We start from the raw sequence: 23,129 nt of genomic DNA, 5'->3' as shown, positions 1-23,129 counted from the left end.
AGTAGATGATAACAGGGTCCCCTCGTTACCTGGGCCTTAAAGGCAGTGGTGTGACTCTGAGTCAAGTCCTCACTTGGTAGAGCTAACAGATCTGCTTACGGACTCCATAGGAAGACCATGTACCAGTCCATAGGATAGCATTTGCCCACAGGAAGGTAAGTGGCTAAAAAGAAAGATACCTAGTAAACACTGGAGGTACATCTTCCCTTTTTCCAGACAATGCAATTCGAATTCAAAAGTCCAGGACTTCCCTGGTGGTCCAGTGGTTAAGACTCCATGCTTCCACTACAGGGGGCGTGGGTTCAATCCCTGGTGGGGGAACTAAGATCCCACATGTCATGCGGTACAGCCAAAAGAAAAATAGAAATTCAAAAGTCCTTTTAGAATATCTGCATTTGCTCCCCCACCCAACTTCACCCATTCCTTAAAGGTCTTAGAAGGCCAATTGGCAATACCGATTAGACTAAGGGAGAGACAAAGAGCTCCTCAAGAAAGATTCTTCTCTTTCACCTTAGGACATGTATCTCTCTTCCCAGAGACTTGTGTTTTCTTCTCTCAGAGTTAGGAAGGATGGTACCAAAGCTCCATTGCCCACTTACTGGGAATCTGGATTGGGGACCACAAATAAGTGCTTGTTTGTGTGGCATCAACCATTTTTCATTAACCCCCACATTTCTGAGAATCTTCTTGCTGGATCTTTATAACACAACCATCCTGTGGGATATATACCTCTTTTTATATACCAATTGACTGTCCCATGTCATTTTATCCCAGCCCAGGAAAGTCTTAGGCCCTTAGGCACTTAAGCAAGTGCCAAGACATCAGAGCCAAAAGTAGTGATTTGTTTGTGCATTACTATGAAAGCTGGAGTCAAAATGAACCAGGAAGGTAATGAGATATATAGACACAGATATGACTCAGAAATAGAAGATTCAGGTGAGGAACCAAGGACCAGGACAAAAGATGGAATATGTTTAAAAAAAAAACCACAGAGGTGGATGGCCTAGGTACTGTTAACCAAAACTTCAGAAATGGAGACCGATTGAAATAAAGAGGCATTTATTTGAGGTTTGTTAGGACTGCAGCCCAGGAGATCCAAAAATCACTTAAATTATGTTCTGCTGAACTACAAAATGGAGGAGGTTTATAAAGGCAAAAAAAACACAAGGTTGCATAAATTGTTGTCAGGAATAAGGATTGGAGCTGGCAAGAAGTATGGGTGCTTGTTAAACAAGGATTGGCTGAGGTCTGAAATGATTACATAGTTGCAAAGGACAGAATTGGGGTGACTTTGAAACTACAAGGTTGTAACTAGCAGCTTAACAGGTATTGTTTTGAAAATGGCTGGTAGTGTCCTTGAGTTTGATACAGTTTAGAGAAAATTCAACTTCTCAGTGATGCAGAAACATGTCTGAAACCATATCTACAATGGCTACCTGGCTCCATTTTGGATGTCTGAACCATAGTTACTCCATTTTGATTTTTAAATGATCTTAAATATGTCATCAGTACTAAGGAGTGCACCAAAACAAACAACCCAGGACCCCCACAGAACTGTGCTTGGGGGTCCAGTCTGTCAGGGTGGTCATCTGCTCACAGTGTCTCCTCTAAATCTGTTGGCCACACTGCCCTTTGGCCATAACAGTTAATCATATCCTGTACCCAATATACAGAGTCAACAAAGCCAGAAGCTACCTTTGGGGCTTTTCTTTGCTCTCCCTCCGTTCCACCATAGTCATGTCCTTTCTAGAGTGTACAGTACAAATCCCGAATCTAGAACTAGATTAGCTGGTAACCTCACCTCCTTGGAATATAGGTGAAAATAAAGTCTGAGAAAATACATGCATAAAGGTCTCCAAACAAGAAAAATAATGGTGTTAAAGTTACTGCAGTCTACTTATGGGATTAGTCTTCAATCTCTCATTCAGAATTTATTGATCTTATTTTACACCACATAGTAACAAGTTTAACTGTCTGGTTTATCAGTCCACAGCAAATGTGAAGCAAAAAATCAGGGAAAGGAGACCAAACATTATAAAAGAGACATAAGGTCAACTCACAAAGCACAAGTTGAGGCCATTTAGTATAGCATTAAACTATTCCACTTCATAACAGCAGCTTCCAGTAATTAGCGCAAAATGATTATATTATGTCCAATTTTCTCTGCTTAAATCACAGATTTGTCATAATAATTCAGAGATTAAAGATACTGGTTTATGTGCTAAGCCATATCTCTTTTTTGTTTTATTTTCATCTTTTTATTTTACCCTTGAAGAAAGGAGGAAGAAGTTACTTTCTTCTCTTGAGACCCAGCAGAGGTGGATCCTGCAAAATGATGACCCAGTTACAGAAAGTGGAATAAACGTCACCAGAGGTGGCAGGGAGGGAGAAATGAGAAGTGATTGTTTAATGCATATAGAATTTCTGTTTAGGATGATGAAAAAGTTCTGGAAATGGATAGTTGTGATGGTTTGTACAGCACAGTAAATATAACTAATGCCACCGAAATTGTACCTGTACACTTAAAATGCTCAAAATGGTAAATTTGATGTTATGTACATTTTACCACAATAAAAATAAACTAATTAATTAATTAAAGATTAAAAGGCAGCCCAGCTAAGGAGCTAAAGACAGAGTGGGGGAAGGAAAAAACCTCCGGGAAGGAACTCTAGGAGGCATGATCTCTACCATGCAGTTGGAATTTTCCTTTTCTGCATGGTAATTACCACCTGTTCTCACAAAGTCTTCAGGTAAAGCCTGCTCTAGGCTGTTCTTTGGAGAGAAAAAGTAGGTCACTTCTGGACTATGATGAAAGCACAGTCTCCTGGAGAAAGAGTAGTGAGAAGAAGTATTGACCAGCAGAGCAGCTATTGGCTACGGCTGCATGTGGGAATGAAAGGATATGGAGGACATGTGAGCATTCCCTGGAGCCTCTCAGGAACAGCAATGGAAGGAATTCTTTCTTTCACAGGCTGGACTCCCAAAGGCTGTGAGACACGTACTAAAGGCTGGACCACTGGCTACAACCCTAACTTCTTCCCTGACCCCAACATCTTCTCAGATTTCTACCCAGCCTGGCTCCACTACCTGCACTGTGGCACTGGCAGCGTCTTGGGGACGCTTTGGACTTGAATCTAACATTACCCAGAGTCCTCCTGCAGCTGAGACATTCTGGTCACCTTCCATCCCCCAATCCATCCCATCCTCCTCATGCCCTGCCCCTCCTAGAGTTATTGCCACCCTCACTCCTCGGATGCCCACTGAAGCCAGCTTCACCCAAGCCCCAGGAAGGATCACAGAGTTCTACTGTAGCTGACACTTCTTCCTCAAGCACAGAGCCACCTCTGTTGGCCCAGAGCTCCATCCAATACAATTTTTTTCAATTCTGTTGGTCACCAGGGGCTGAAGTAAATCCAGGAGCATCTCACTGCTCAGGTACTATAACCTTCCTCTACCTGGTCCTAGGTGCCATCATTATCAAAATACAGCTCTTAGGGTCCCTCTAATATGGTGTAGTGTGGGGTTGATTGGTCCCTGCTACCATTCCGTGTGACCCCTCTTGAGAGTAGCTGAAGGATCTAAAACCAGCCTTGGGTACTGCTTAATTTTCTTCATATCTAGGACTCCCTGGATACAGCTAAGCATGATATGTCTGTATCAGTCAAGGCCCCAGCATCCTGAACTGAGATGTCACATGCAACTTTGGATAATTTGAGAGCAGTTTACTAAGGGACTATTTACAAAAGTGTAGGCAAGGAGTAGGGACTTCACAAGGAGTAGTGTGGTAGCCCAAAGTCAGAAACAGCCATCATCTCACCCCTAGGACTGAAGGGGTGAAGGAGGTGTGATTAAGGGAACTCGAAGATGAGGAGGCTAAGTTGAGAGGAGGTCTGCCAAAAGCTGAGGCCTTTGGTCAAGGGCCAGAGCTACTTGTGGTGAGCCCACAAGGAGAAAGGAAATGTACATTGGCTTGACTCTTCCTCTCTCCCTCCCATCTCCTGTGGATATTGAAGGAAGCCCACTGATGTAAGGGCATGCAGGTCAGCTTCCCAGGGCACAGGGCAGCATGGAGAAGGGTGCAGGGGGGTGATAACCAGCATGGCGCCCCTGCCCTAGGTAACTGAACATCAATCACCTGCATAATGCTGACTAATATGTGCCCACAGTGCTGGTGACAGGGTAGGAGGGGGAGAGAAGACTAAGGTAACCTATGCCCTACAGAGTTTCAAACCCAGACATTGAGACACACATCCAAAGAAGGCAGATTAAAGATCTGAGCAAGACAGATCTTCCTGGCCACATTTAGTGCTCCCAGCACTGGGTATAGCTCCCTCTCTCCTTTCCTACCCTCTCACTCACTGGCTGATTTCCCACTCAAAAATAGTGCTAATAACACAATATTTAAAATCAACCCATAAAGACATAGATAGGCAATTTATAGACAAAGAAATGCAAATGACTTAGCAACATATGAAAACATGCTCAATCTCATAATTTATGAATTGCTAAGGTACTATTTTTTTAAACCTCTCATACTGGAAAAGATTAAAATATTCAATGATACACAATACCTGCATGGTTATGAAGAAATTATTGGTAGCAATATAAATTGATGAAATTTCTTTGGAGGATCATAAATTTAAGATTTGCATATTCATTAATTTAGAAATCTTACTTCCAGAAAGGTTTTCTATAAATACTCTCCCACATGCAAGCAAAAAACTCAACAAGGATATTCGTTTCCACATTGTATGTAAAAGCAAGGATTTGGGATTAGGATTGGAAAAATCCTAATTGTTTAAAAATAGAGGAATGTTTAAATAAATATGGTTTGTACATACAATGTAATACTACATAACAGACTTTAAAAATAGACACATATTGTGCTGGTAAGGAAACATCTCTAAGATATATTATTAAATAAAAATCAAGGTACAGAACAATAGGTATAGTATGGCCCTATTTGTGGAGGTTTTTGGTTTTGGGGTGAGGGGGTGGAGATTGGTTTTTTTTTTTTTGGATGGAGCCATAATCAAGTAGAATATGGGCCATGAAAAAAGTAAGTTCATTTTTTTCCCACCACTTCTGCTTAAACTCACCTTGTGTACTTGTTCTTTTTCTGCACTCCAGATGAAATTGCTGGCAGGTCCTATAGTTTCCAGCCACTCCTAGATAATTTAAAAGCCACCAGTCACATTCAGTTATAAGAAAAACCTCATTTTACAAATTTAACAATCCATCGAGTATAGTAGCTAAAACTCCAGTCTCATCCAATGTCAAACTTCCCTTCTCTGTCAGTCTAAGCCTGCTGTCTGCCGGTTGGTGCTGTTGGGGGTGGGGAGAATTTGGCTGCTCTCTCTTCCCCACTCACCTTGCCCAGTCGCTTGCTGGCTGCAGTTTCTGGCCCACCCACCCCACGTTAGGGTGCAGGGGAAGAGGGCCTATAGGGAGAGGGTAGTCTTCTGTGGCTGATGCAGAGGTAATGGAGCCTGGTTCTCTGAGTGTGATGGATGCAGAGTTTCCAGATGTTTTACAGAGAGCTATTATAAGATTTTATTTTTCTTTTTTTCCCTCGCTTTTTGAAGCTCCTCACACTGAGGACTGATAGTTATGGCTCCCTTGCTCCAGGAGCTGTCTCTTGTCTGGCTGTAGACAACCTCTTCCTCAGGCCCACACATTCACTCTGTCGGGATCTCATGGTCCCACCAGGAAATCTTCCTTGGTGGACCCCAAAGCAACCCTAAGTTACTCCCCAAACCCAAGAGAATCCACATCTGGCCTCCTCAAAACATGCATTTTTGCTACACAGCTACTGAAAATGCAGCCCAGTTCTAAGGTAGCCACCTCTCTTCATTCAATCCCCAGGTAGACAGTTCAAAACAGCCATTTCACCTTCTGGAGACAGAAGCAGATGCATCTTTATTTCTAACAGATACCAGATAACAAGGTCTAGCACTCTGGGAGATGGACTTAAAGCCCTCTCACTTGGCCAAGCACACTGACAACACTCGCTGAAGAAACCTCTCAGCCTCTATGCCCACTACCCTTATTGGCCAGGAGAGGGTTGCTAATACAGCCAATCCTCTCTCACCATCTCTCAGCACAACCTACGAAGGCAGTTGCACCAGTGTAAGTATAAAACATCTACAGTACTTTTGCAGGCCTTTAGGCCTCAATCAAAAGGAAGAAAGAGTACTACTTCAACATCTTATTGAATATACATATATCCATGTATAAGCAAAAAAAAAAAAAAAAGTTCTGGAAGGATTATAAGGATTATACAAAAAATCATCCACAGTAATAAACTCTAAGGGTTAATTGGGGGACCAGGATGAGAGGGAAATTTACTTCTCATTTTACACCCTTCTATATTTTTAATCATTTTCATAATATCATGTATTACTTTTAAAAATAAAAAATCTAGTTAATACATTGTAAAATACTAGAGATTTTTTTAACATCTTTATTGGAGTATAATTGCTTTACAATGGTGTGTTAATTTCTGCTTTATAACAAAGGGAATCAGTTATACTTATACATATGTTCCCATATCTCTTCACTCTTGCATCTCTCTCCCTCCCACCCTCCCTATCCCACCCCTCTAGGTGGTCACAAACCACCAAGCTGATCTCGCTATGCCATGTGGCTACTTCCCACTAGCTATCTATTTTACGTTTGGTAGTGTATATATGTCCATGCTACACTCTCACTTTGTCACAGCGTACCCTTCCTGCTCCCCATATCCTCAAGTCCATGTTCTAGTAGGTCTGTGTTTTACTCCTGTCCTACCCCTAGGCTCTTCATGACATTTTTTTTCTTAGATTCCATATATATGTGTTAGCATACGGTATTTGTTTTTCTCCTTCTGACTTACTTCATTCTGTATGACAGACTCCAAGTCTATCCACCTCACTACAAATAACTCAGTTTCATTTCTTTATATGGCTGAGTAATAGTCCATTGTATATATGTGCCACATCTTCTTTATCCATTCATCTGTTGATGGACACTAAGGTTGATTCCATATCCTGGCTATTGTAAATAGAGCTGCAATGAACATTGTGGTACATGACTCTTTGAATTATGGTTTCCTCAGGGTATATGCCCAGTAGTGGGATTGCTGGGTCATATGGTAGTTCTATTTGTAGTTTTTTAACGAACCTCCATACTGTTCTCCATAGTGGCTGTATCAATTTACATTCCCACTAACAGTGCAAGAGTAGCCCCTTTTTTACACACCCTCTCCAGCATTTATTGTTTCTAGATTTTTTCAGGATGGCCATTCTGACGGGTGTGAGATGATATCTCATTGTAGTTTTGATTTGCATTTCTTTAATGATTAATGATGTTGTTGAGCATTCTTTCATGTTTTTTGGCAATCTGTATATCTTCTTTGGAGAAATGTCTACTTAGGTGTTCTGCCCATTTGGGGATTGGGTTCTTTGATTTTTACTTATTGAGCTGCATGAGTTGCTTATAAATTTTGGAGACTAACCTTTTGTCAGTTACTTCATTTGCAAGTATTTTCTGCCATTCTGAGGGTTGTCTTTTGGTCTTGCTTATGGTATCCTTTGCTGTGCAAAAGCTTTCAAGTTTCATTAGGTACCATTTGTTTATTTTTGTTTTTATTTCCATTTCTCTAGGAGGTGGGTCAAAAAGGATGTTGCTGTGATTTATGTCACAGAGTTTTCTACCGATGTTTTCCTCTAAGAGTTTGATAGTGTCTGGCCGTACATTTAGGTCTTTAACCCATTTTGAGTTTATGTTCATGTACGGTGTTAGAGAGTGTTCTAATTTCATACTTTTGCATGTACATGTCCAGTATTCCCAGCACCACTTATTGAAGAGCCTGTCTCTTCTCCACTGTATATTCTTGCCTCCTTTACAAACATAAGGTGACCGTATGTGTGTCGGTTTATCTCTGGGCTTTCTATCCTGTTCCAGTGATCTATATTTCTGATTTTGTGCCAGTACCATACTGTCTTGATTACTGTAGCTTTGTAGTATAGTCTGAAGTCAGGGAAGGTGATTCCTCGAGCTCCGTTTTTCATTCTCAAGATTGCTTTGGCTATTCGGGGTCTTTTGTGTTTCCATAGAAATTGTGAAATTTTTTGTTCCAGTTCTGTAAAAGATGCCATTGGTATTTTGATAGGGATTGCATTGAATCTGTAGATTGCTTTGGCGAGTGTAGTCATTTTCACAATGTTGTTTCTTCCAATCCAAGAACATGGTATATCTCTCCATCTATTTGTATCATCTTTAATTTCTTTCATCAATGTCTTATAATTTTCTGCATACAGGTGTTTTGTCTCCTTAGGTAGGTTTATTCCTAGATATTTTATTCGTTTTGTTGCAATGGTAAAGGGGAGTGTTTTCTTAATTTCACTCTCAGATTTTTCATCATTAGTGTATAAGAATGCCAGAGATTTCTGTATATTAATTTTGTATCCTGCTACTTTACCAAATTCATTGATTAGCTCTAGTAGTTTTCTGGTACCATCTTTAGGATTCTATATGTAGAGTATCATGTCATCTGCAAACAGTGACAGCTTTCCTTCTTCTTTTCCAATTTGGCTTCCTTTTATTTCTTTTTCTTCTCTGATTGCTGTGGCTAGAACTTCCAAAACTATGTTGAATAAGAGTGGTGAGAGTGGGAAACCTTGTCTTGTTCCTGATCTTAGTGGAAATGGTTTCAGTTTTTCACCATTGAGAATGATGTTGGCTGTGGGTTTATTATATATGCCCTTTATTATGTTGAGGAAAGTTCCCTCTATGCCTACTTTCGGGAGGGTTTTTATCATAAAAGGGTGTTGAAAAGTTGTAAAAAGCTTTCTCTGCATCTATTCAGATGATCATATGGTTTTTCTCCTTCAGTTTGTTGATATGGTGTATCACGTTGATTGATTTGCATATATTGAAGAATCCTTGCATTCCTGGAATAACCCCACTTGATCATGGTGCATGATCCTTTTAATGTGCTATTGGATTCTGTTTGCTAATATTTTGTTGAGGATTTTTTCATCTATATTCTTCAGTGATATTGCCCTGTAGTTATCTTTCTTTGTGATGTCATAGTCTAGTTTTGGTATCAGGGTGATGGTGGCCTCATAGAATGAGTTTGGGAGTGTTCCTCCATCTGCTATCTTTTGGAAGAGTTTGAGAAGGATAGGTGTTAGCTCTTCTCTAAATGTTTGATAGAATTCTTCTGTGAAGCCATCTGGTCCTGGGCTTTTGTTTGTTGGAAGATTTTAAATCACAGTTTCAATTTCAGTGCTTGTGATTGGTCTGTTCATATTTTCTATTTCTTCGTGGTTCAGTCTCGGCATGTTGTGCATTTCCTAGAATTTGTCCATTTCTTCCAGGTTGTCCATTTTATTGGCACACAGTTGCTTTTAGTAATCTCTAAAAATCTTTTGTATTTCTGCAGTGTCCGCTGTTACTTCTCCTTTTTCATTTCTAATTCTATTGATTTGAGTCTTCTCCCTTTTTTTCTTGATGAGTCTGGCTAATGGTTTATCAATTTTCTTTATCTTCTCCAAGAACCAGCTTTTAGTTTTATTGATCTTTGCTATTGTTTCCTTCATTTCTTTTTAATTTATTTCTGATCTAACCTTTATGATTTCTTTCCTTCTGCTAAATTTTGGTGTTTTTGGTTCTTCTTTCTCTAATTGCTTTAGGTGCGACGTTAGGTTGTTTATTCGAGATGATTCTTGTTTCTTAAGGTAGGATTGTATTGCTATAAACTCCCTCTTAGAACTGCTTTTGCTGCATCCCATAGGTTTTGGGTTGCCATGTCTCCATTGTCATTTGTTTCTAAGTATTTTTTTGATTTCCTCTGATTACTTCAGTGATCACTTCGTTATTAAGTAGTGTATTGTTTAGCTTCCCTGTGTTTGTATTTTTTACAGATATTATCCTGTAATTGATATCTAGTCTCATAGCGTTGTTGTCGGAAAAGATTTAATATGATTTCAATTTTCTTAAATTTACCACGGCTAGATTTGTGACCCAAGATGTGATCTATCCTGGAGAATGTTCCATGAGCACTTGAGAAAAATGTGTATTCTGTTGTTTTTGGATGGAATGTCCTATAAATATCAATTAAGTCCATCTTGTTTAATGTATCATTTAAAACTTGTGTTTCCTTATTTATTTTCATTTTGGATGATCTGTGCATTGATGAAAGTGGGGTGTTAAAATCCCCTACTATGATTGTGTTACTGTTGATTTCCCCTTTTATGGCTGTTAGTATTTGCCTTATGTATTGAGGTGCTCCTATGTTGGGTGCATAAATATTTACAATTGTTATATCTTCTTCATGGATCGATCCCTTGATCATTATGTAGTGTCCTTCTTTGTCTCTTGTAATAGTTTTTCTTTTAAAGTCTATTTTGTCTGAAATGAGAATTGCTACTCCAGCTTTCTTCTGATTTCCATTTGCATGGAATATCTTTTTCCATCCCCTCACTTGCAGAATGTATGTGTCCCTAGGTCTGAAGTGGGTACTTGTAGACAGCATATATAAGGGTCTTGTTTTTGTATCCATTCAGCCAGTCTGTGTCTTTTGGTGGGAGCATTTAATCCATTTACATTTAAGGTAATTATTGATATGTTTGTTCCTATTACCATTTACTTAATTGTTTCAAGTTTCTTCTTGTAGGTCTTTTCCTTCTCTTGTGTTTCTTGCCTAGAGAAGTTCCTTTAGCATTAGTTGTAAAGTTGGTTTGGTGGTGCTGAACTCTCTCAGCTTTTGCTTGTCTGTAAATGTTTTAACTTCTCCATCAAATCTGAATGAGATCCTTTCTGGGTAGAGTAATCTTGTTTGTAGGTTTTTCTCCTTCATCATTTTAAATATGTCCTGCCACTCCCTTCTGGCTTGCAGAGTTTCTGCTGAAAGATCAGCTGTTAACCTTGTGGGGATTCCCTTGTGTGTTATTTGTTGTTTTTCTCTTGCTGCTTTTAATAAGTTTTCTTTGTATTTAATTTTTGATAGTTTGACTAATATGTGTCTTCTTGTGTTTCTCCTTGGATTTATCCTGTATGGGACTCTCTGTGCTTCCTGGACTTGATTAACTAATTCCTTTCCCATATTAGGGAATTTTTCAACTATAATCTCTTCAAATATTTTCTCAGTCCCTTTCTTTTTCTCTTCTTCTTCTGGGACCCCTGTAATTCAAATGTTGGTGCATTTAATGTTGTCCTAGAGGTCTCTGAGACTGTCCTCAGTTCTTTTCATTCTTTTTTTGTTATTCTGCTCTGCATTAGTTATTCCCACTATTTTATCTTCCAGGTCACTTATCCATTCTTCTGCCTCAGTTATTCTGTTATTGATCCCATCTAGAGTATTTTTAATTTCATTTATTGCATTGTTTATAGTTGCTTGCTTCCTCTTTAGTTCTTCTAGGTCCTTGTTAAATGTTTCTTGCATTTTGTCTATTCTATTTCCAAGATTTTGGATCATCTTTACTATCATTATTTTGAACTCTTTTTCTGGTAGACTGCCTATTTCCTATTTATTTCTTAGGTCTGGTGCGTTTTTACCTTGCTCCTTCATCTGCTGTGTGTTTTTATGTCTTTTAATTTTGCTTATCTTATTGTGTTTGGGGTCTCCTTTTTGCAGGCTGCAGGTTCATAGTTCCCGTTGTTTTTGGTGTCTGTCCCCAGTGGCTAAAGTTGGTTCAGTGGGTTGAGTTGGTTTCCTGGTTGAGGGGACTAGTGCCTGTGTTCTGGTGGATGAGGCTGGATCTTGTCTTTCTGTTGGGCAGGTCCACGTCTGGTGGTGTATTTTGGGGCGTCTGTAGCCTTATTTTTATTTTAGGCAGCCTCTCTGCTAATGGATGGGGCTGTGTTCCTGTCTTGCTAGTTGTTTGGCATAGGGTGTCCAGCACTGTAGCTTGCTGGTCGTTGAGTGAAGCTGGGTCTTGGTGTTGAGATGGAGATCTCTTAGAAACAAATGACAATGGAGACACGATGACCCAAAACCTATGGGATACAGCAAAATCAGTTCTAAGAGGGAAGTTTATAGCAATACAATCATACCTTAAGAAACAGGAAGCATCTTGAATAAACAACTTAACTTTGCACCTAAAGCAATTAGAGAAGGAAGAACAAAAAACCCCAAATTTAGCAGAAGGAAAGAAATCATAAAGATCAAATCAGAAATAAATGAAAAAGAAATGAAGGAAACAATAGCAAAGGTCAATAAAAGTAAAAGCTGGTTCTTTGAGAAGATAAATAAAATTGATAAACCATTAGCCAGACTCATCAAGAAAAAAAGGGAGAAGATTCAAATTAATAGAATTAGAAATGAAAAAGGAGATGTAACAACTGACTCTGCAGAAATACAAAAGATTATTAGAGATTACTACAAGCAACTCTATGCCAATAAAATGGACAACGTGGAAGAAATGGACAAATTCTTAGAAATGCACAACCTGCCAAGACTGAACCAGGAAGAAATAGATTATCGCCATTTGATATTACGTGGAGCTGGAGCTGTGTTGTGGACCAGTGCCCTGAAGTTGGTCCTCCCACCTCAGTGGCACCGCCCTGACGCCTGGCTGGAGCACCAAGAGCCTTCAATCCACATGGCTCAGAAATAAAGGGAGAAAAAATAGAAAGGGAAGGAAGGAAGGAAGGAAGGAAGGAAGGAAGGAAGGAAGGAAGGAAGGAAGGAGGGATGAAAGGAAGAAAGGAAGAAAGAAAGGAAGGAAGGAAGAAAAGAGGCAGAAAAATAGAAGATAAAATAAAGTAGGATAAAATAAAGTTATTAAAATAAAAAATAATTATTAAGAATAAAATAAAAATAAACCAAAACTTGGGACAGTCAGAACCCTAGTACAAATGGTGAAAGCAAAGCTATACAGACAAAATCTCACACAGAAGCACACACATACACACTCACAAAAAGTGAAAAAGGGGAAAAAAATAATACATCTTGCTCCCAAAGTCCACCTCCTCAACTTGGGATGATTTGCTGTCTATTCAGGTATTCCATAGATGCAGGGCACTTCAAGTTGATTGTGGAGCTTTAATCCACTGCTTCTGAGGCTGCTGGGAGAGATCTCCCCCTCTCCTTTTGTTCACACAGCTCCTGGGGTTCAGTTTTGGAATTGGCCCCTCCTCTGCATGTAGGTCACCCAAGGGCATCTGCTCTTCGCTCAGACAGGATGGGGTTAAAGGAGCAGCTGATTCGGGGACTCTGGCTCACTCAGGCCAGGGGAGTGGGAGGGGTATGGATGAGGTGCGAGCCTGCGGTGGCAGAGGCCAACGTTTTGGTGGTAGAGGCCGGTGTGATGTTGCACCAGCCTGAGGTGCACCATACGTTATCCCAGGGAAGTTGTCCCTGGATCACGGGACCCTGGCAGTGGTGGGCTGCACAGGCTCCTGGGAGGGGAGGTGTGGAGAGTGACCTGTGCTCTCACACAGGCTTCTTGGTGGTGGCAGAAGCAGCCTTAGCATCTCATGCCCGGCTCTGTTGTCCACGCTGATAGCCGTGGCTCATACCCGTTTCTGGTGCTCCTTTACATGGCACGCTTAATCCCCTCTCTTCTTGCACCAGGAAACAAAGAGGCAAGAAAGAGTCTCTTGCCTCTTTGGCAGCTACGTGCCTGTCTCTGGAGCTCTTTTAAGTGGCGTGCTTAATCCCCTCTCTGCGTGCCCCAAGAAGCAAAGAGGGAAGGTCTCTTGCCTCTACGGCAGCTCCAGACTTCTCCCGTACTCCCTGCCAGCTAGCCGTGGTGCACTAACCCCTTCAGGCTGCGTTCATGAAGCCAACCCCAGTCCTCTCCCAGCTTCTGACTGAAGCCTGAGCCTCAACTCCCAGCCCCAGCCCATCCCGGTGGGTGAGCAGACAAGCCTCTCGGGCTGGTGAGTGCTGCTCGGCACCGATCCTCTGTGGGAATCTCTCCACTTTGCCCTCTGCACCCCTGTGGCTGAGCTCTTCTCCGGGGCTCCGAAGCTTCCCCCCTCTGCCACCCGCCGTCTCCGCCTGTGAAGGGGCTTCTAGTGTGTGGAAACCTTTCCTCCTTCACAGCTCCCTCCCACTGGTGCAGGTCCCGTCCCTATTCTTTTGTCTCTGTTTGTTCTTTTTTCTTTTGACCTACCCAGGTACGTGGGGAGTTTCTTGTCTTGGAAGGTCTGAGGTCTCCTGCCAGCGTTCAGTGGGTGTTCTATAGGAGCAGTTCCATGTGTAGATGTATTTCTGATGTATCTGTGGGGAGCAAGGTGATCTCTGTGTCTTACTCTTCCGCCAACTTCTCCCGATCCCTAGAGAGATTTTTATACCTCAAGATCAAAGAAGACTTCATTGATACAATGGTAAGTAAAACACCAAATAATTACAAAATATATTAGAAAATATGATTTCATTTATAATAGCAACCAAAGAGATAAAATACAAGACAAGGGCAAAATCTGTCAAAAGTAAACTTTAAAATTCTACTGAAGAACATAATAGAATAATTGAATAAGTGGAAAAACATATTCTGTTCTTGAAAGACTTAATAGTTTAACGATGTCAATTCTCCCTAAATTAAACAATAAAAGTATACAATCTCAATAAAATCCCAATGGGTTTTGTAGGGATGTAAGGGGGGGGACTAGGCAAGTTGATTATAAAATTCATATAAAAAATAAAAATTAAAGATGGACTAGGAAAACTCTTTTAGGCCAACCAGAGAGCAGAACATTTTGTACTGTTCTGGTAATTAAAACCATTTGACAAACATCTGAGCAAACACCACCATTGAAACACCACCAAAAGAACAGTGAAGTAATAAAATTGTAGACCAAAAATCCAAAGAGAATGGGAGAAACAGAGGAAGCTATAAACTGGGTGCTTTATGGAGTAGAGGGGGATAAGAATGAGGAGGGGTTTTCCCCTATAGACCCTGGAAAACCTCAGGACACAGAGGAACAAAGTTCTAAGGAAGGTAAAGATGAGGCAAGGGGCTAAAAACATAGACATTAGTTGAAATTCTATTTACAGGGAGATCCAAATCCCCTACATCCCTTCCCCAAGCCTGCCAAGGAAAATAATATCCCCCACTATCCCACCAGATACCATTGATTTCTTTTCTGGGAAAACAGAAATTAAAAAGTAAAATGACTTTCAATCTAGCATCTAGCCTGTATTGAGCCAAACTATCAAGTCAACTTGTGGCTGGAATAGACATTTTCAGACATGTAATGACTCAGAGAAAATACTGTTCTGAAGAAGTAAGTGCATGTGATACTGTAATTTATAATAATTTGTATATTTGGTCTTTGTCTCCATTCCTGGCACAGAGATCCTAAAACCCTTAGAATTTCCTAAGTGTTAAGAGCACTAGGATCAGAGCATGAAACAAGATGGTGGAGTAAAAGGACGTGCTCTCACTCCCTCTTGTGAGAACACCAGAATCACAACTAGCTGCTGTACAATCATCGACAGGAAGATACTGGAACTCACCAAAAAAGATACCCCACATCCAAAGACAAAGGAGAAGCCAAAATGGGATGGTAGGAGGGGTGCAGTCACAGTAAAAGCAAATCCCATCACTGTTGGGTGGGTGGCTCACAGACTGGAGAACACGTAAACCACAGAAGTCCACCCACTGCAGTGAAGGTTCTGAGCCCCATGTGTCAGGCTTCCAAACCTGGGGGTCGGGCAAAGGGAGGAGGAATTCCTTGAGAATCAGACTTTGAGGGCTAGTGGGATTTGATTGCAGAACTTTGACAGGACTGGGGGAAACAGAGGCTCGACTCTTGGGCGGCACACACAAAGTATTGTGTGCATTGGGACCAAGGGGAAGGAGCAGTGACCCAGGGAAGACTGAACCAGGCCTACCTGCTAGTGTTGGAGGGTCTCCTGCAGAGGAGGGGGGTGGCTATGGCTCACCATGGGGACAAGGACACTGGCAGCAGAAGTTCTGGGAAGTACTCCTTGGCGTGAGCCCTCCCAGAGTCTGCCATTAGCCCAACCAAAGAGCCCAGGTAGGCTCTAGTGTTGGGTTGCCTCTGGCCAAACAAGCAACAGGGAGGGAACCCAGCCCCACCCATAGCAGTCAAGCAGATTAAAGTTTAACTGAGCTCTGTCCACCAGAGCAACAGTCAGCTCTACCCACCACCAGTCCCACCCATCAGGAAACATGCACAAGCCTCTTACATAACCGCATCCACCAGAGGGCAGACAGCAGAAGAAAGAAGAACTACAATCCTGCAGCCTGTGGAACAAAAACCACATTCACAGAAAGACAGACAAGATGAAAAGGCAGAGGGCTATGAAACAGAAGAGGGAACAAGATAAAACCCCAGAAAAACAACTAAATGAAGTGGAGATAGGCAACCTTCAGAAAAAGAATTCAGAATAATGATAGTGAAGATCATCCAGGACCTTGGGGAAAGAATGGAGGCAAAGCTCGAGAAGATGCAAGAAATGTTTAACAAAAGACCTAGAAGAATGAAAGAACAAACAAACAGAGATGAACAATCCAATAACTGAAATGAAAACTACACTAGAAGGAATCAATAGCAGAACAACTGAGGCAGAAGAATGGATAAGTGACCTGGAAGACAGAATGGTGGAATTCACTGCTGTGAAACAGAATAAAGAAAAAAGAATGAAAAGAAATGAAGGCAGCCTAAGAGACCTCTGAGACAACATTAAATGCAACAACATTCACATTATAGGAGTCCAAGAAGCAGAAGAGAGAGAAAAAAGACCAGAGAAAATATTTGAAGAGATTATAGTCAGAAACTTCCCTAACAAGGGAAAGGAAATAGCCACCCAAGTCTAGGAAGCGCAGCAAGTCCCATAGGATAAACTCAAGGAGAAACATGCTGAAACACATAGTAATCAAACTGGCAAAAATTAAAGACAAAGAAAAATTATTGAAAGCGGCAACAGAAAAATGACAACATATAAGGAACTCCCATAGGGTTAACAGCTGATTTCTCAGCGGAAACTCTACAAGCCAGAAGGTCGTGGCATGATATAGTTAAACTGATAAAAGGGAAGAACGTACAACCAAGATTACTCTACCTGGGAAGGATCTCATTTAGATTCGATGGAGAAATCAAAAGCCTTACAGACAAGAAAAGGCTAAGAGAATTCAACACCACCAAACCAGCTCTACAACAAATTCTAAAGGAACTTCTCTAAGTGGGAAACACAAAAGAAGAAAAGGACCTACAAAAACAAACCCAAAACAATTAAGTAAATGGTAATAGGAACATACATATCAATAATTACCTTAACCATGAATGGATTAAATGCTCCAGCCAAAACACAGGCTTCCTGATTGGATACAAAAACAAGACCCATATATATGCTGTCTACAAGAGACCCACTTCAGACCTAGGGACACATACAGACTGAAAGTGAGGGGATGGAAAAAGATATTCCATGCAAATGGAAATCAAAACAAAGCTGGAGTATCAATACTAAAATCAGATAAAATTAACTTTAAAATAAAGAATGTTACAAGAGGAAAGGAAGGACACTACATAATGACCAAGGGATCAATTCAAGAAGAAGATATAACAATTATAAATATATATGCACCCAACATAGGAGGACATCAATACATAAGGCAACTGCTAACAGGTATAAAAGAGGAAATCAACAGTAACAGAATAATAGTGGGGGACTTTAACACCTCACTTACACCAATGGACAGATCATCCAAAATGAAAATAAATAAGGAAACAGAAGCTTTAAATGACACAATAGACCAGATAGATTTAATTGATATTTATAGGACATTCCATCCAAAAACAGCAGATTACACTATCTTCTCAAGTGCGCACAGAACATTCTCCAGGACAGATCACATCTTGGGTCACAAATCAAGACTCAGTAAATTTAACAAAATTGAAATCAAATCCAGCATCTTTTCTGACCACAATTCTATGAGATTAAAAATCAATTACAGGGAAAAAAACCGTAAAGAACAGAAACACATGGAGGCTAAACAATACGTTAATAAATAAGCAAGAAATCACTGAAGAAATCAAAGAGGAAATCAAAAAACACCTAGAGACAAATGACAATGAAAACACAATGATCCAAAACCTGTGGGATGCAGCAAAAGCAGTTCCAAGAGGGAACTTTATAGGTATACAACCCTACCTCAAGAAACAAGGAACAGGGCTTCCCTGGTGGCACAGTGGTTGAGAGTCTGCCTGATGATGCAGGGGACATGGGTTCGTGCCCCAGTCCAGGAAGATCCCACATGCTGTGGAGCAGCTAGGCTGGTGAGCCATGGCCACTGAGCCTGCCTGTCCATAGCCTGTCTCCACAATGGGAGAAGCCACAACAGTGAGAGGCCCATGTACCACAAAAAAAAAAAAGAAAAAAGAAAAGAAACAAGAAACATCTCATGTAAACAATCTAACTTACACCTACAGGAACTAGAGAAAGAAGAACAAACAAAAGCCAAAGTTAGCAGAAGGAAAGAAATCATAAACATCAGAGCAGAAATAAATGAAATAGAAACAAAGAAAACAATAGCAAAGATTAATAAAACTAAAAACTGGTTCTTTTTTGTTTTGTTTTGTTTTTTGTTTTTTTTTGCGGTATGCGGGCCTCTCACTGTTGTGGCCTCTCCCGCTGCGGAGCGCAGGCTCCGGATGCGCAGGCCCAGCGGCCATGGCTCACGGGCTTAGTTGCTCCGCGGCATGTGGGATCTTCCCGGACCAGGGCATGAACCCGTGTCTCCTGCATCAGCAGGCGGATTCTCAACCACTGCGCCACCAGGGAAGCCCAAAACTGGTTCTTTGAGAAGATAAACAAAATTGATAAACCATTAGTCAGACTCATCAAAAAAAAGAGGAAAAGGACTCAAATCAATAAAATTAGAAATGAAAAAAAGAAGTTACAACAGGCACTGCAGAAATACAAAGCTCCTAAGAGACTACTACAAGCAACACTATGCCAATAAAATGGACCACCTGGAAGAAATGGACAAATTCTTAGAAAGGTACTACCTTCCAAGACTGAACCAGGAAGAAACAGAATATATGAACAGACCACTCACAAGTAATGAAATTGAAACTGTGATTTAAAATCTTCCAACAAACAAAAGTCCAGGATCAGATGGCTTCACAGGTGAATTCTATCAAACATTTAGAGAAAAGCTAACACCCATACTCAAACTCTTCCAAAAAATTGCAGAGGAAGGAACACTCCCAAACTCATTCTATGAGGCTACCATCACCCTGATACCAAAACCAGACAAAGATGTGAAAAAGAAAGAAAATTACAGACCAATATCACTGATGAATACAGATGCAAAAATCCTTAACAAAATACTGGCAAATAGAACCCAACAACACATTAAAAGGATCATACCACGATCAAGTGGGATTTATCCCACGGATGCAAGGATTCTTCAATATATGCAAATCAATCAATGTGATACACCATATTAACAAACTGTAGAATAAAAACCACATGTTCATCTCAATAGATGCAGAAAAAGCTTTTGACAAAATTCCACACCCATTTATGATCAAAACTCTCCAGAAAGTGGGCATAGAGGGAAGCTACCTCAACATAATAAAGGCCATATATGACTAACCCACAGCAAACATCATTCTCAATGGTGAAAATTTTAAAGCATTTCCTGTAAGATCAGGAACAAGACAAGGATGTCCACTCTCACCCCTATTATTGAACATAGTTTTGGAAGTCCTAGCCACGGAAATCACAGAAGAAAAAGGAATAAAAGGAATACAAATTGGAAAAGAAAAAGTAAAATTGTCACTGTTTGCAGATGACATGATACTATTCATAGAGAATCCTAAAGATGCTACCAGAAAACTACTAGAGCTAATCAATGAATTTGGTAAAGTTGCAGGATATAAACTTAATGAACAGAAATCTCTTGCATTCCTATACACTAATGATGAAAAATCTGAAAGAAATTAAGGAAACACTCCCATTTACCATTGCAACAAAAAGAATAAAATACGTAGGAACAAACCTACCTAGGGAGACAAAAGACCTGTGTGCAGAAAACTATAACACACTTATGAAACAAATTAAAGATGATACCAACAGATGGAGAGATATACCATGTTCTTGGATTGGAAGAATCAGTATTGTGGAAATGATTATACTACCCAAAGCAATCCACAGATTCAATGCAATCCCTATCAAAATACCAATGGCATTTTTACGGAACTAGCACAAAAAATCTTAAAATTTGTATGGAGACATAAAAGACCCCGAATAGCCAAAGCAGTCTTGAGGGGAAAAAAACGGAGCTGGAGGAATCAGACTCCCTGAATTCAGACCATACTACAAAGCTACAGTAATCAAGACAATATGGAACTGGCATAAAAACAGAAACATAGATCAATGGAACAAGATAGAAAGCCCAGAGATAAACACATGCACCTATGGTTAACTAATCTTTAACAAAGGAGGCAAGGATATACAATGGAGAAAAGACAGCCTCTTCAATAAGTGGTGCTGAGAAAACTGGACAGCTACATGTAAAGGAAAGAAATTAGAACACTCCCTAACACCATACACAAAAATAAACTCAAAATGGATTAAAGACCTAAATATAAGACTGGACACTATAAAACTCTTAGAGGAAAACATAAGCAGAGCACTATATGACATAAATCACAGCCAGATCCTATTTGACCCACCTCCTGGAGAAATGGAAATAAAAACAAAAATAAACCAATGGGACCTAATGAAACTTAAAAGCTTTTGCACAGCAAAAGATACCATAAACAAGACCAAAAGACAACCCTCAGAATGGGAGAATATAGTTGCAAATGAAGCAACTGACAAAGGATTAATCTCCAAAATTTACAAGCAACTCATGCAGCTCAATAACAAAAAAACAAACAACCCAATCCAAAAGTGGGCAGAAGACCTAAATAGACATTTCTACAAAGAAGATATACAGATTGCCAACAAACACATGAAAGACTGCTCAACATCATTAATCATTAGAGAAATGCAAATCAAAACTACAATGAGATGGGCTTCCCTGGTGGCGCAGTGGTTGAGAATCCGCCTGCCGATGCAGGAGACACGGGTTCGTGCCCTGGTCCGGGAAGATCCCACATGCCGCGGAGCAACTAAGCCCGTGAGCCATGGCCGCTAGGCCTGCGCGTCCGGAGCCTGTGCTCCGCAATGGGAGAGGCCACAACAGTGAGAGGCCCGCATACCGCAAAAAAAAAAAAAAAAACTACAATGAGATATCATCTCACACCAGTCAGAATGGCTATCATCAAAAAATCTAGAAACAATAAATGCTGGAGAGGGTGTGGAGAAAAGGGAACACTCTTGCACTGTTGGTGGGAATGTAAGTTGATATAGCCACTATGGATAACAGTATGAAAGTTCGTTAAAAAACTACAAATAGAACTACGATATGACCCAACAATCCCACTACTGGGCATATACCCTGAGAAAACCATAATTCAAAAAGAGTCATGTACCACAATGTTTATTGCAGCTCTATTTACAATAGCCAGGACATGGAAGCAACCTAAGTGTCCATCAACAGATGAATGGATAAAGGAGATGTGGCCCATATATACAATGTAATATTACTCAGCCATAAAAAGAAATGAAACTGAGTTATTTGTAGTGAGGTGGATGGACCTGGAGTCTGTCATACAGAGTGAAGTAAGTCAGAAGGAGAAAAACAAATACCGTATGCTAACACATATATATGGAATCTAAGAAAAAAAATGTCATGAAGAGCCTAGGGGTAGGATGGGAATAAAACACAGACCTACTAGAGCATGGACTTGAGGATATGGGGAAGGGAAATGGTAAGCTGTGACAAAGTGAGAGAGTGGCATGGACATATATACACTAACAAATGTAGGGTGGATAGCCAGTTGGAAGCAGTGGCATGGCACAGGGAGATCATCTAGGTGGTTTGTTACCACCTAGATGGTAACAAAGACCCAATGCAAAAAAAAGACCCAATGCAACCAAAAAAAACCTATGTTTTTTGTAAAGCATTTTATTTATATTAATATATAATGTGTTTTATTATTGTTGTTTTGAAATGAATTAACAAATATTTTAAAGATCTCTCAGCTTTAATTTCTAACATGGTAAATATTAACAAGTATAACATTCATTGGGGTCCTTGATAACTTTTAAGAGTGTGAAATTCTCCTAAGACTAAAATGTTTGAGGACAGCTATACTAGAGAATATGCTTCAGGAGGAAGAAAAAGGATCTAGAAAATGTGGACTCCAATACAAGAAAGATGAGTGTGAAGTCCATGGTGACAGCTATACTAATTTTCTCTTGTGCTATAATAAATTATCATAAACTTAGTGGCTTAAAACAACACAAGTTTATTACCTCACAGTTTCTGCAGAATTCCAGGGCTTCTAGACCACCCTTAGCAGGTCAAGTTCACACTTCACTCTTTGACCTCCCCTTCTGTCTCATCTTTCCTGCCACATATCTCTGACCAACTTTCTGTCTCCCTCTTCTACTTTAAGGGCTCATGTGACTACACTAGGCCCACAAGGCTGGTCTCCCTATTTTAAGGTCAGCTGATTATTGACCTTAATAATGTCTGCAAAGTTCCCCCCATAATAGTACCCTGACTGGTGTTTTCTCGAATAAACAGTGGATTGAAGTCTTGGGAAATGTCTTTAGAATGCTGCCTATCACAACAGCAAAGGGAAATTTCCAGATGACAGCAGGTAGTGGTCTAGGCCCCAACAACTCCAGATTGGTATAGGCAGACAGAGGAATGTAAAATAAAAGAAAAGAAACAGATATGTTAGAGGATATGAAAAATTTTATTGAAAGGCATAGTACAGAAATGTTAGAGTGTTTAGATAAACTTAGAAAGAAGCTTGTAGGAAGCTAGGCAAATGAAAAATCAATGTGCTTCTCATTACAGGACAAAATAAGGAATTTAAAAAGAAAGGAGGTCCAATCATCATGAACCTCTTGGCTTGCCAGTGGAACAATCTTTGCATAATCCTAATAATGTAAACACTGATTTAACAACAAGAAAAATTTATAACTATTATGAGAGTGAAAGAAGGGGAAGAGGTGGTTAAGAAAACACTAACTGTTGATTTAACAATAAGAAAAATATATAACTATGTTGGGAGTGAAAGATGGGGGTGGTTAAGGAAGT

At 40.2% G+C, this 23,129-nt stretch overlaps 1 protein-coding gene across 5 annotated transcripts in view; it reads right to left on the bottom strand.

The window, feature by feature from the left end:
- Positions 1-23,129, bottom strand: part of POLE4 (DNA polymerase epsilon 4, accessory subunit) — a 195,256-nt gene that overhangs the window by 128,519 nt on the left and 43,608 nt on the right. For 3 of the 5 annotated variants that reach the window (XR_010835416.1, XR_010835415.1, XR_010835417.1), the window contains exons 4-5: positions 14,106-14,268; positions 5,100-5,168 (exon numbers count right to left, since the gene is read on the bottom strand). Coding sequence is in view for 1 of the 5 variants with exons in the window: in XM_067007377.1 (XP_066863478.1) it covers positions 11,679-11,982; positions 14,106-14,268 (467 nt within the window). In the remaining 4 variants the exon portion in view is untranslated. Of the gene's footprint in view, positions 1-2,306; positions 2,326-5,099; positions 5,169-6,495; positions 11,983-14,105; positions 14,269-23,129 lie in introns of those variants that run through there. The other 2 variants (XR_010835418.1, XM_067007377.1) reach the window with 2 other exon arrangements.

This window comes from Kogia breviceps, chromosome 11, assembly GCF_026419965.1.
Source record: "Kogia breviceps isolate mKogBre1 chromosome 11, mKogBre1 haplotype 1, whole genome shotgun sequence".
NCBI classification, from domain to species: Eukaryota; Metazoa; Chordata; class Mammalia; order Artiodactyla; family Physeteridae; genus Kogia; species Kogia breviceps.
The sequence above is the reverse complement of the archived record's forward strand: the minus strand, read 5'-3'. Positions and strand labels throughout refer to the sequence as shown.